The 15,295-nt window shown below is 42.7% G+C and overlaps 1 protein-coding gene across 1 annotated transcript in view; it reads right to left on the bottom strand.

Moving 5' to 3' along the window:
- The window catches only part of LOC126456455 (uncharacterized), a 478,332-nt gene that overhangs the window by 135,326 nt on the left and 327,711 nt on the right, over positions 1–15,295 (bottom strand). The window contains exon 23 of the mRNA XM_050092205.1: positions 1,432–1,706. Coding sequence (XP_049948162.1) covers positions 1,432–1,706 — 275 coding nt within the window. The remainder of the gene's footprint in view (positions 1–1,431; positions 1,707–15,295) is intronic.

Here is a 15,295-nt window from a genome sequence, read left to right as displayed (position 1 = left end):
GTTCTGCCTTACGGCAGGTCTTGTCATGGGGCAGCCTCGTCAGAGAGGTCCACCGCATGAGCGTCTAGGGAAGTGATTGCAGTGGTGGTTTCCCGTTGCCTTCCACTGATGATGATGAAATGATAATGAGGACAACACAATACCCAGTCTCTGAGAGGAGAAAAATTCCGACCCAGCAGGGAATCGAACCCTGGCCCCTTGGCGTGACAGACTGCCGCGCTGACCACTCAGCTATCGGGGCGGACATACGTTTTGAAGCCCATGTTTAATTGACATTTTTTCTGGTTTTGGTACATACTACCTCCCCCGAAAGTTGTCTACCCTACAGTCTGTCAACAACCGTATCGGTGCATGTATTCAAATGTCAGAGGTAGCAGAACGATTTTCCGTTACAACTTTCGACTCGATCGTTTCCATTACAGGGACCCTTATTTCAAATTGATACATTAGGCTTCTCCATCATCCTACAAAGTTTGTATCATCATCACAGAATCACCCTGTATATGCGTAGGCTTACATTTACAGGCGCCGGCGCCTATAACTTTGACGCCCTGTAGGGTCGCTGGATGACGTTTCTGGAAATGGATTCCTACGTAAAACGTGATCCACTAAGCCCCTTCTACAACCTGGGAGTAGGCATTAGGAGTGGAATGACCATATAAAATTAATCGTCGGTATTGCAGATGACAGACACAGATTCATTGGAAGAATCCTAAGGAAATGCAGTCCGAAAACAAAGGAAGTAGGTTACAGTACACTTGCTCGGCAACTGCTTCAATACTGCTCACCGGTGTGGGATCCGTACCAGATAGGATCATTTAGTAATCGCGAAAGCGTTACGGAGAGGATAGATAAACTCCAGTGGAAGACTCTGCAAAAGAGACGCTCAGTAGCTCGGTACGGGCTTTTGTTGAAGTTTCGAGAACGTACCTTCACCGAGGAGTCGAGCAGTATATTGCTCCCTCCTACTATATCTCGCGAAGAGACCATGAGGATAAAATCAGGGAGATTAGAGCCCACACAGAGGCATGCCGACAATCTTTCTTTCCACGAACAATACGAGACTGGAAGGGAGAACCGATAGAGGTACTCAAGGTACCCTCTGCCACACACCGTCAGGTGGCTTGTGGAGTATGGATGTAGATGTAGATGTAGAGCCTGTAGAGGCAACCGACCACGTGTTCTGGCTGCTTCACGTTTTCAGTCAGACAGTGTATGATGCAGTGTGAAACAGGGAGATCAGTCTGATCCGCACGCAATTCTAGAGGCTGGAGTCCCACTCTTCAGAGCTACCGTTTTGTACTGGTCTGCGGTTGGTCACTTACAAGGAAATGTGTAGTAGGGTGACCGAACTCAGCTCCTCGTACTCGGTATTCAGACAGTCGCCCATAGTTCGTAATGTAGGAGGCAGCTACGGACAGGGCTACCAACCTGAGGCGCACGCGGTCCTCTCGGCCGCGCCCCCGCTCCTCGGACTTGGCCCGCGCGCCGTCGCAGCGGTAGCGGCCGGTGGAGTGCGTGTGTCGTCGCTCGCCGTGGCGCTCCTCCGATCGGAAGCGGCGGTCCGCTTTCTTGTAGAGGCGCGGCTGCTGTTGCTGCTGCTGCTGCTGCGCCTGCTGGCGGGGGCCTTCCGGGGAGTCTGCGAAGCCCGCCGGCGGCTGCACGATGTCCGGCGACGGGCCGTCCGCCGCCGTGCTCTCCAGCTCCTGTCGGCACAGTGGAAACCTTTACGTACAGCCGAGTCGTGGGGGCGCCGATGCACACAGTGTACTCAGAATGTCGCCGGATCTTGTATTGGCATACTGGGTAACAAACATAACAAAATAATGAACGACACCTCACAACAATTGATAAGAGCTACACTACTGGCCATTAAACTTGCTACACCAAGAAGAAACGCAGGTGATAAACTGGTATTCATTGGACAAATTTATTATACTAGAACTGACATATGATTACATTTTCACGCAATTTGGGTGCATAGATCCTGAGAAAGCAGTACCCAGAACAACCACCTTGTAAGTAGGCTGTTTATGTTTTCTCTATGTAAGTAGGCTGTTTATGTTTTCTTATTGGCAACGTTACGTAGCGCTCAATATGAAAATCACTGGCTGTGCTGTGTGCAGTCTGTGGCTAGTTTGCATTGTTGTCTGCCATTGTAGTGTTGGGCAGCGGCAGCTGGATGTGAACAGCGCGTAGCGTTGCGCAGTTGGAGGTGAGCCGCCAGCAGTGGTGGATGTGGGGAGAGAGATGGCGGAGTTTTGTAATTTGTCATGAACTGCTATATTTATATATGATGATATCAAGGTAAATACATTGTTTGTTCTCTATTAATATCTTTCATTTGCTAACTATCCCTATCAGTAGTTAGTGCCTTCCATAGTTTGAATCTTTTATTTAGCTGGCAGTAGTGGCGCTCGCTGTATTGCAGTAGCTTGAGCAGCGAAGATTTTTGTGAGGTAAGTGATTTGTGAAAGGTATAGTTTAATGTTAGTCAGGGCCATTCTTTTGTAGAGTATTTTGAAAGTCAGATTGCGTTGCGTTAACAAAATATTGTGTGTCAGTTTAAGCACAGTCCTGTATAAATTGTTCAAAGGGGACGTTTCATATGTCGACCCTTAGCCGAGGATACCTCACTGGAATCTTCTGATTTTTTCTTGTAGTTTGTGTAATTAGTGTAGATTTTGTTTATTGCTAGCGCGTAATTGTAGAGAAAATCTCCTTTGTAGTTGCAGTCTTTCATTGTTGTACAGTAAAACAGTTGTGGCATGCATGTAGATTTGCACCAAGTATTTCGCAGCTGCAATTAACTAGATATTATTTTCAGTGCTATGTTAATGTGTTCTCTTATTTTTGCTCTTCAAATTGTGTTTTTCTGTGTTGTCGTGTGAAATACTGTGACAATAATGGCGTGTGAAAAACGTAATACTAGGCTCCAAAGTAAACTGAGAAATGACAGTGAAGACGAAAGCAGTGTGTTAGCGCCGCAGAGTAATGAATTAACTAATGTTCAAAGTAGTAATTTGGTAATTGCGCATAGGGAAATGGAGCGGGCGGCAAACAATGGTGTAGACAGTGAAACAGGTAGTGGACAGGGAAGCGTTATCGATCGATTGGTCGGCAACAGCTCGCCTCAGGAATCGGGAATGACAGAACACAATATTGCAAATACTGCAGACTCAGGTTTTGGATCCTCACCGTTTTCTCAAATAAGTCAAGACACATTTTCTGCTTGTCAAAATGTGAATGTTTCCGGTGTAAATTCACTGCCGAAAAGCACTGAGGAACAGGTTTCAGACACCAATGCATTGTTATTACAATTAATACAACAAATGGGACAAACACAGCAAAAGCTTCAAAAGTTAGACACAGTGGAACAAAATCTCAAAAAGTTAGACACAGTGGAACAAAATCTCAAAAAGTTAGACACAGTGGAACAAAATCTTAAAAAGTTAGACACACTGGAACAAAATCAGAGACAAACACAGCAACAGCTTCAAAAGTTAGACTCATTGGAACAAACTCTTGAACAAACGCGTGAAGATTTAACTACTGAGTTACATAACATTGAATCGAAATGTCAAAAAGTCTGTAATGACGTAAAAACTCAAATTTGTGAGCATTTTCAACCTATTTTTTCACGGCATGAAAAGGCATTACAGAATCACGAAGCAGCCATAAAAGAACTGCAAATTATTGTTCATGAAAATCATGAGACCTTGCAAGCTAAATTTGACTCAGTTGCATCTACCGATTCGGTTACGCAACTTGCAAAAACTCAGGAAAACTTAAAGAACACAGTAGATTCGATTTCAACAAAAATGGACAATCTGAAACTTGGTTCAGAAAAACACATTGAGGAAATGTGTTCACTATCGGAGAAAGTAGCTGAACTTTCGGATCAGTTCACTAACTTATCTACGAAGGTAGATGATAATCTGAACGACACAAAACCGGTAGTCTTTAATGACACAGAAGAGTGCGAACAAATTAGGAAATTCAAACAAAATCAGAATCAAATTAATACGCAACACCAAAGAGAAATCCGGGAAGTACAAGATCAGTTGACTCAGGTAATACAAGAATTACGTATTTCAGAGGCCACTCGCGCTCCAATACGGGAAGAGGGACTTAGAAATACGGAACAACCACAAAATAATAACACAGGACACTTCGGAAGTTATGAAAGAAATTGGCAAGGTGCACCGAATTTTGAAATGGAACCGCCGAAACGACATAATAATGACCGATATGCGACTCGCCGACATGATGACTTTGACTATAAGCTGTTCATTACTACACGTAAATTCAAAACATTTAAGAATTCTGGGAACGACATTCATCCACAAGCATGGCTCCATCAATTCTCTCATTGTTTTCCTCCCAACTGGTCGTTAGAACACAGATTAGAATTTATGTGTGGCTACTTGGAGAATGAACCAGCTGTAAGAATGCGATCGGTAATTCACTATTGCCACAGTGAAGGAGAATTTTACCATGCCTTCCTCTCAACATATTGGTCTCAAGCTACACAAGACTGTGTAAAACATGGCATCATAATGATGAAACATTTCGAACAATCTGAATTCTCCAGTCTTGTGAAATATTTTGAAGACATGTTGCACAGGAATCAGTACCTGTCAAACCCATACAGCCCCTCAGAACTCATCCGCATTTGCTTACTCAAATTGCCTGAACATTTACGACATATTATTTTGGCAGGACGTTGCAAAGACGACATTGAAGCATTTCAGGGACTCTTACAAGAATTAGAAATTGACACTGACAGTCGTCGGATGCGAAAACAGGAAAACAATCACTACAGGTCACATACGTCACAATTCCGTGACGACAGAAACAATAACTGGACACGACAAGGCTATTCTTACAACGCAAATCGTGACCAAAACAGACACCACCCATATGACAACCATTGGCAGAGTAATAGTTACAGAGAAAGATCGCACTTCCGTAATTATGAATATGACAGAGATAACCACAGAAACAGACAATATGGGAACCAAAACAATTATTACCAGGGGAGACAGAATAACTTCAGACGCAACAGTTCAGCGCGAAGTTATGATTCAGGGAGAAATTCTCCACCACGTGACCGACAAGGAAGAAACTACGGAATCTACCGAAATGACGACAGACGATATGATCATAACGACAGACGTCAATTGCATCAGAACTGGCGGGATTCAAACAGAGCAGGGCCCTCTCGGCAAGGCGAATTTGTAGAAGTTAGGTCTCCTAATCCCAATAACGACGCGCGCCAACAAAGAGGCAGACAATGAGTCGCACAGCAGGCAGCCGCGTGCGCCCGCTGGCTCCGAGAAAAATAACATAAGACGCTAGCCTGGAGAAAAATTTTAGCATTCTTTACCGATGTATACAACATGATAATTGCTTTGAAGTTTAAACTCTTTGCACTAGGAAGAGTAAAGGTTTACACCACATTTCTCATGTAAAACCATTTATTGACAGATAATCTGTCTTTTAACTTTGTCTTTGCCATAAAACGTTTCACTTCACGTTACTAGTATGCTTTAGAAGCTGTTACCATGCAACAATGTTTGAAGTTAAATATCCAGTCTAGAACCTAGGGAACATTTTTAAACAGAAATTACGAATGCATTGTTATAGTGAACAGACGACACCGTGTTGTATTTTTACATTCTTGCTTGTTAGTTGCACGATTACGTAACGACTATCAGGCTTACATACTTAGGACACATGCTGGTACTGCTAATGAGATTTTAATGCAACATTTTGGTTTACTTGAAAATACATTCTGGGTTTAAAGTACTTTCTGTGAGATACCAGAGGACATAGTGGTTAGTTTATGTGACAGCTACACGATTTTATCACGACGCTACTAATGAGTGACAATTTACAATGTTGCTTTTGCAGTGTTTCTGTTTTATATCTGCACAGTTTTTCTGTTTTATTCTGGAAAGTAAAACATGTTTTAGTGGTAACTTTTGTGGTATAGCTACAATGAGACTGTAGCACAACAATACGTTACAGCACAGTAATTTCTTCATCACGGCAATAAGCGTAATAACTAAGACATTTATACGCAAAGCATTTCACTTTTGTTTATCATGAGGTAAGTACATTGGCTTCTGCAGAACTTAGCTTTCGGAGGAAAATAACTACGACACTTCCACAGAGATTATCTTACAGCAAGACGCATGTTTAGCGCTACAGGACACGTATTTGAGTGATCAATTTTGTACTAAAAACATTTATTTTCAAAGATATTTGAAATACAATGATACAAAGTTTTTCCGTGATACATTTCATTCCATTGCAATAATCTGTAGCACCTGAGGGTAGAATTACATTAATCCTCAGGGGGTACACGCCTACTTTGTGTACCATGTGTTTGGCAAGCACAAGGAACCCTAGCTAATATGGTATTTGCTTATACAACTTTACACATCGGTACCATATTTCTCTAACACACAAATTACACAGCTATCCGATCATTTAACTGAGAGAGACAAACATTTATTTTTGCTACATCTGTGACACATGTTTACGCAATTACACAGTTGGGTAACTTCACACTTATGAAACTGTATTTTGTCTGTACTTTGAGAAACGCTCATATTTTTCGGAATCATTGTGATACTATGAGAGCTTTGAATGACGTATTTCGTATGGGGTCACGATTTTTAAAGTACGTTTGAGGCAGCTGACACTTTTGAAATGAGCAGAGAATTTTTTTAGGCTTAGAAATTATTGGAGGAAGCTACGACGATTTTGAGATTTGACTGAGGTGTTATGATGTTATTTTTACGACGACGATGTGTATTATGCTGTTGAGATATGTTTATGTCAATAAGATGATGCTACCATATATGAGGAATGTGATTACGTGTTTATATGTATATGAATAATGAATAGAAGTTAGAGACTCTTGACTTGTGAAAAAGGATGTTGGAAACCGAGAATCGTACTTTAAGATTTATGAAATGTGCGTAAATTCGTGACTGTATCACAATGCTGACGAATATTTTATTTGGACACTCATATTTATAGGATTTTCTTTCTACAGATTTGCAACGCTAATTCTTGACCTGTGAAATATTTTTATATGAGACTGTCACTGTAGCGGTAAAGATTTCCGTAAGAAAGTTAAGTGACCACCTGCACGTAATGCGTCGTGGGCACCCAGCTGTGTCAGACGCTTGGAGAAAAAGCCATTAGCGCGTGCCTTTCAGAGCACAGGAAGAAAAAAAAAAGGAGGCCATTATCCTGGCCATTGTCATTCCTTTAGAGAAAGCATCGCAAATCCGACAAGCTGATTACTTGGAAACATATCGTACTTTCTGATATTTACTGAAATGCCTAATGAAATGACGAGAAATATTTTTACATCTGCACACCTGATTATGACAAGCGTCTTTCTATGAGAGTTGAGAGAATTTCTACTAACTTACGAAATGCCACATAGCTATTGAATGATGTTTTTATGCTTTGGTTTGCGTAATTGCTTATTTCATTTGACATCTGGTTTCCAGCTGTGTTGCAGCATTGCTTTTATAAAATAAAATGCATTTGCTAATGTGAACACTTTCTGTCAACAGATCTATTAAATAATTATTTTATGACCCACATTCTTCGATAAAGGAGCTCTTGGAAAGGAAAGAACAATAAGAAGGAACTAGTACCAGTAACTGCATCTATAATTTTCTTTTCAAGTACTTGGTAATTTCTTTTGTAGAATAATTTGTGGTGCACCACTTTAATTACATAGACATTAAGATGTGATTATACATTTCCCTTATCTGCATTGTTATCTTTAGTGTACTATTTTTTCTGCTTGAGCTATGTCATGTTTTGATATAAGTTATTACATTTGCTGCTGCTAGCTTTGCCAATCTGTATTTTTTGTCATTGCTGCTTGTGTTAATTGTTTTGTGCTGCTGCATTGCCCCGTTCCTTAGTTTAGCATCTGAGCTCAGTAGATTTAAGTTAGCTTAAGAGGGGGTAGCCTCTAAGAGAATGAGTTGCGATGAATTGGAAGAAATGCATTTAGAAAACAGGTTTAGGTAGGATTTTCTTGGAAATAAATGTTGAGGTAAGAAATGTGTGAACATATAAATACAGAAAACATGCTTAGATAGAATTTTTTTGGTGGAAACAAAGGATGAAATAAGAGGACAGATATATGAAGTTTTGGGTTGGACTGTACCAAATGTTACACTGAAAACGAACCCTACCCTTTCCTATTGGTGTTATCCCACTATGTGTTTGTGTACCCTTGTGTAGTTGTTTTCTTCCTGTCTCTGTGTAGTTTCATAGAATTTTTTCCTCTTTTAATATTAAGCTACATTCACTATGATGAGGAATACTGTTATCCTCAAATATAATTGGCATTCAGAATATGTTATTTACCTTATAAATATGCTTACACATTATTTATTCTATTTAATGCTCATGTGTGAAGTTGATGTTTCAAAAGTTATTGTGATCGTTTATGTATGTACTCATGTCATAATTCCACTGATGAATATGTTAGTTCGATTCTTTTGTAAAGCCTGTACTACAAATGTTATCTGTATTGTTATGTTTTTAATGATGTATTTTGTACCTTTGTAATTGTATTCTTATGTTATTAAATTGTAATTGTCACCAGTTCATAATATTATTAACTTGTTAGTTACATTTCACTGCACACGTTCCTGTTGGTCATAGTATATGGACAATATGTGAGAAGTAGGGACTGTTAGTGTTTGCACGTGTGTTACTAATTCAGCAAGGGACTGGATAACAGCATTGCTGGTTCTAAGGACAATTCCAAAAACTTTGTGAGTGCACAAGTGGTGGTTTATGGACTTGCTATATTCTCCGCAAGACTCTTCGATGGTGAATGTGCACCTGCACAATCGCAACAGATGGCTGCTGGCCTTCTCTACAAGGACTGCAGTGGGTCTGCACCTCTGGTGGCCCACCAATACCGTAATCTCTACCAGGACTACAGTGGGTCTGTTCTGTGATGACCTACCTACCAATATTCATCAAAACTTTGACTGACTCTGCAGTGGGTTTGCTCTGTTGTGGCCCATTACTTGTCTGCATGTCGAGAGTTAGCACTGTCTTTCCGTTGGAAGGACAACACTACTTCTTCAAGACTGCATGGAAATCCACTACTTCCGTGTGCATTTTCTTCTACTGCTCAGACTTTGAGAAAAACACTATATTTTACCGTAATGAATGATCAGGACTGTCTTTATGGACTGTGACAAAATTTTAGCTTTTGACCAACGTTGTATCAATAAGTTTGTGCATTTGATTTCTTTGTTATTGTAATTATGAAAAATTTTTTCAAATCTGTATTGGCCACTGCCCAACCCAATTTGTAAAATTTTTTGTGGGGAGCATGGGGGCTATGTAAGTAGGCTGTTTATGTTTTCTCTATGTAAGTAGGCTGTTTATGTTTTCTTATTGGCAACGTTATGTAGCGCTCAATATGAAAATCACTGGCTGTGCTGTGTGCAGTCTGTGGCTAGTTTGCATTGTTGTCTGCCATTGTAGTGTTGGGCAGCGGCAGCTGGATGTGAACAGCGCGTAGCGTTGCGCAGTTGGAGGTGAGCCGCCAGCAGTGGTGGATGTGGGGAGAGAGATGGCGGAGTTTTGTAATTTGTCATGAACTGCTATATTTATATATGATGATATCAAGGTAAATACATTGTTTGTTCTCTATTAATATCTTTCATTTGCTAACTATCCCTATCAGTAGTTAGTGCCTTCCATAGTTTGAATCTTTTATTTAGCTGGCAGTAGTGGCGCTCGCTGTATTGCAGTAGCTTGAGCAGCGAAGATTTTTGTGAGGTAAGTGATTTGTGAAAGGTATAGTTTAATGTTAGTCAGGGCCATTCTTTTGTAGAGAATTTTGAAAGTCAGATTGCGTTGCGTTAACAAAATATTGTGTGTCAGTTTAAGCACAGTCCTGTATAAATTGTTCAAAGGGGACGTTTCAACCTCTAGCCGTAATAACGGCCTTGATACGCCTGGGCATTGCGTCAAACAGAGCTTGGATGGCGTGTACAGGTACAGCTGCCCATGCAGCTTCAACACGATACCATAGTTTATCAAGAGTAGTGACTGGCGTATTGTGACGAGCCAATTTTTCTGCCACCATTGACCAGGCGTTTTCCGTTGGTGAGAGATCCGGAGAATGTGCTGGCCACTGTTCAAAGTACCGTCAATGCGAACAAGAGGTGAGCGAGACGTGGAACCAATGGCATCCCATATCATCACGCCGGGTGACGCCAGTGTGGCGATGACGAATACACGCTTCCAATGTGCGTTCACCGCGATGTCGCCAAACACGAATGCGACCATCATGATGCAGTAAATTGAACCTGGATTCATCCGAAAAAATGATATTTTCCCATTCATGCACTCAAAAAAATGGTTCAAATGGCTCTGAGCACTATGGGACTTAACATCTGTGGTCATCAGTCCCCTAGAACTTAGAACTACTTAAACCTAACTAACCTAAGGACATCAGACACATCCATGCCCGAGGCAGGATTCGAACCTGCGACCGTAGTAGTCGCGCGGTTCCGGACTGAGCGCCTGAACCGCTAGACCACCGCGGCCGGCTTCATGCACTCAGGTTCGTCGTTGAGTACACCATCGCAGGCACTCCTGTCTGTGATGCAGCGTCAAGGGTAACCGCAGCCATGGTCTCCGAGCTGATATTCCATGCTACTGCAAATGTCGTCGAACTGTTCGTGCAGATGGTTGTTGCCTTGCAAACGTCCCCATCTGTTGACTCAGGGATCGAGACGTGGCTGCACGATCCGTTACAGCCATGCGAATAAGATGCCTGTCATCTCGACTGCTAGTGAAACGAGGCCGTTGGGATCCAGCACGGCGTTCCGTATTACCCTCCTGAACCCATATGCTGTTAACAGTCATTGGATCTCCAACAACGCGAGCAGCAATGTCGCGAAATGATAAACCGCAATTGCGATAGGCTACAACCCGACCTTTATCATAGCCGGAAACGTGATGGTACGCATTTCTCCTCCTTACACAAGGCATCACAACAACGTTTCACCAGACGATGCCGGTCAACTGCTGTTTGTGTATGACAAATCGGTTGTAAACTTTCCTCATGTCAGCACGTTGTAGCTGTCGCTACCAGCGCCAATCTTGTGTGAATGCTCTGAAAAGCTAATCATTGGCATATCACAGCATCTTCTTCCTGTCGGTTAAATTTCGCGTCTGTAGCACGTCATCTTCGTGGTGTGGCAATTTTAATGGCCAGTAAGTAGTGTACTTCCTTGGGCCAAGCCGGCCGCTGTGACCGAGCAGTTCTAGGCGCTTCAGTCCGGAACCGCGCTGCTGCTACGGTCGCAGGTTCGAACCCTGCCTTGGGAATGAATGTGTGTGATGTCCTTAAGTTAGTTAGGTAAATGTACAAGGGTGAGTCAAATGAAAACCTTAAATATTTTTTAAAATATTATTTATTGTGCAGAAGTGGTACAAAGTTGTATCACTCGCTCAACATAATCTCCCCCACGCTCAATGCAAGTCCTCCAGCGCTTACACAGTGGATAAATTCCTTTAGAAAAAATTCTTTTGGTAGTCCGCGCAACCACTCATGTACCGCGTAGGGTACCTCTTCGTCAGAACGGAACTTCTGCCGTCCCATTGCGTCTTTGAGTGGTCCAAACATATGGAAATCACTTGGGGCAAGGTCTGGTGAGTATGGTGGATAAGGAAGACACTCAAAATGCAGGTCTGTGATTGTTGCAACTCTTGTACAGGCAGTGTGGGGCCTTGCATTGTCATGTTGCAAAAAGAAACCTGCTAATACCAATCCACGTCGCTTTGATTTGATTGTAGGCCGCAGATGATTTTTTAGGAGATCTGTGTATGATGCACTGGTGACAGTGGTCCCTGTAGGTACGTAATGCTCCAAAATGACGCCTTTTTCGTCCCAAAAGAGAGTCAGCATAACCTTCCCTGCTGATGGTTCTGTTCGAAACGTCTTTGGTTTTGGTGATGAGGAATGGCGCCATTCGTTGTTCGCTCTCTTCGTTTCCGGTTGGTGGAAGTGAACCCAGGTTTCGTCCCCAGTAACAATTCTTGCAAGGAAGCCATCACCTTCTTGAGCACCGAAGAAGTTTTTCACAAGCATCAACACGTCGTTCTCTCATTTGAGGAGTCAGCTGCCGTGGCACCCATCTTGCAGACACTTTGTGAAACTGGAGCACATCATGCACAATGTGGTGTGCTGACCCATGACTAATCTGTAAACGTGCTGCAATGTCATTCAGTGTCACTCGGCGGTTTTCCTTCGCTATGGCTTCAACTGTTGCAATGTTCTGTGGAGTCACAACTCGTAGTGCCTGACCTGGACGAGGATCATCTTCCACTGAAGTCACACCATTTGCGAACTTCCTACTTCATTCGTAAACTTGCTGCTGTGACAAACGTACATTACCGTACTGAACCTTCATTCGTCGATGAATTTCAATAGGTTTCACACTTTCACTACGCGCAAACCGAATTACAGAATGCTGTTCTTCCCTGGTGCAAGTCGCAAGTGGGGCGGCCATCTTTATACTGATACTGCGACGGTATGTGTGCATCTGCACTATGCTGCCACCTACAGGCCATTTGTTATTAGAAGCTTAAAGTTTTCATTTGACTCACCCTCGTAGATCTAATTCTAGGGGGACTGATGACCTCAGATGTTAAGTCCCATAGTGCTTGAAGCTATTTGAACCATTTGAACCTTGCGCCAAACGAACCGTTTGATTTTCTACGGCGGCGACGTCGACTCGAACGAGACGTGCAGCGGCCCTAAAAATCTCCGACTCGAAGACTTTAAGAAGCTGTTGCCTGGAGTGCACAAAATGAGTACAATAGACAAGTGCGCTCGACGTGCCTGCTATAATGGTAGCGCATCTTCTCCTAGATGTCCAAGAGCTCAAGTGCTCTTCCGGTATTGTTATCGTCTCAGCCGGGTACCGCTCGTTTCATAACACTTCTCGCATACGTGACGTCATTTTGACGTCACGCGCAATATCGACAACAGCAAGGCCTGATATGGGCTTTCATTAGCGTTCGATATGGGCCTCTCACAAGACTTAATGCACATACAGCGAATATTTATAAAATACACGTCATTCTTGGAATGATTTATTATTATTATTATTATAACTAAAAGTCACATAATTATTTATCGTCGGTTAATGCCTTCACATAAGAATGTTCTCTCAGGAGTGAGTTGCAATTATCAATGATTTACAAATAAAGCATGAAACCGCCTTGCATTATAATTTTCAGTATGCCGTCTCAAGATAACTAAACACTGTAAATTTATCACAGGCACGTCACCATTGTCATTGAATCTCAGTTAGCAACGCGCCAGTCATACAAGCCTGCAAGAGTTACCATGATAACCAAGACATGAGACTAATTTTACATGACAGAATAGTAGAGTAATCGATAACATCATGGTTTCTGGAGTCAAAAGGTCTGTAGGTTTGCATCTCGCCACATGCAAATACTTTTTATTTCATGTTAGCGCTATTAAGGGATTCTGGGACTGTATTATGAATGTAACAGAAGTTCACCAGTATTCGATGTTATTTACATTTCCGTCTGATTAGAAAACGAAGAATGCCATCAATATTTAGCGATTTCTGAGTGTGCGGTTGAACAGGAACCTAAGACGGTAGCTTAAATTGTTGTGACTGAATCTAGCACCAACAAAATCCACTTTCTTCCTTGTTATAAACATCTGACTCTTTACTTCCGAACATGTGGTGACTTCCGATTGCGTGGTTAGACAGAAACCTTAGAAGACAGCTTAAATTGCTGGAAGTGGATCTGACACCCAAACTGTTCCTTGGCGAAACGTCGATAGGAGTTCCTACAGTCGTCTCTATTGCGTGTGACGTCAGAATGACGTAACGTTTGCGGGAAGAATCTTATCCGTCTCAGCCAGTTTCCGGCGGCAGGGGAATAGGGCTTTTCGTTCAGCCCTTAGAAGATGGGCTGCATTTTTGCTAATGCTTCTATGCGGGTTCCTGTTGGAGCCGCCGGCCGCGGTGACCGAGCGGTTCTAGGCGCTTCAGTCTGGGAGCGCGCGACTGCTACGGTCGCATGTTCGAATCCTGCCTCGGGTATGGATGTGTGCTCAGAGCCATTTGAACCTTCTTTTTTTTTGTTGGTGCCGACTAGGTTGGTTTTCACGAAGAGAAATTCCCCAAGCCGGCTGTTGCAGAAAACGTTCTTCATGTTCCACTAGGGGGCTGCACCTTACAGAAGCGCGGCAAGTAAGCGAGTGAAGGGAATGGCCAATGAAAATTTCTACATTCTGCTCCTTATTTTGACTGTCTAAAAACCCTATTTGTTGAACAACTTCGCGAGTGGCAGGGAGTTGCCGAAATCGGGCAGTTGGCCAACAGCCACTGTGCGGTGGAGAGTTTGAGTGGCCTCTGGAGGGGCGGTGGCGTCTTCGTTGTATACGTAAGAAAAAAATGGTTCAAATAGCTCTGAGCACTACGGGACTTAAATTCTGAGGTCATCAGTCCCTAGAACTTAGAACTCCTTAAAACTAACTAATCTATGGACATCACACATATCCATGATGCCTGAGGCAGGATTCGAACCTGCGACCATAGCGACCACGCGGTTCCAAACTGTAACCCCTAGAACCGCTCGGCCACCCCGACCGGCGTGTGTACGTAAGAAGTCGGTAGTAGATGATTCTTCGTCATCAGCCAAATGACTTAGCGCAATACCCAAGACTGAGAGAACGAGAAATGCGTTCCAGGGTCCAGGTGTGGAGTCCTAGTTAGCATCTTCCTGTGTCCTCGGAGACTGTGGTAGATTACTGAGTGTGAACCTGTTCGTTACAGAGAGAGAGATCTCATGCCAGAGTGTCAAGCCATCAGCTGGCTAACGGTGGTGTTCCATAAATGTAACGGATTTTTTTTACAATTATTTCACGCCAATAAATGTCATTTGTTCCCATGCAAATTTCATCTAGATCTGCATCACATTTAAGTGCCTGTAAGAGGGTTCATCGAACAATCTTCACACTAATCTTATATTATTCCATTGGCGAACAGCGCGCGGAAAAAAAGGTACACCTGTATCTTTCCGTGCGAGCCCTGATTTGGCTTATTTCATTATGATGGTCGTTTTTCGCTATGTTGGTCGACGTCAACAAAATATTTTCACATTCGAAGGAGAAAGCTGGTGACTGAAACTTCCTGAGAGGATTCTGACGCAACTAAAAATGCCT

Source organism: Schistocerca serialis, chromosome 2, assembly GCF_023864345.2.
Source record: "Schistocerca serialis cubense isolate TAMUIC-IGC-003099 chromosome 2, iqSchSeri2.2, whole genome shotgun sequence".
Lineage (NCBI taxonomy): Eukaryota > Metazoa > Arthropoda > Insecta > Orthoptera > Acrididae > Schistocerca > Schistocerca serialis.
Note: the sequence above shows the minus strand (reverse complement) of the source record. Positions and strands in the feature narration are given on the sequence as shown.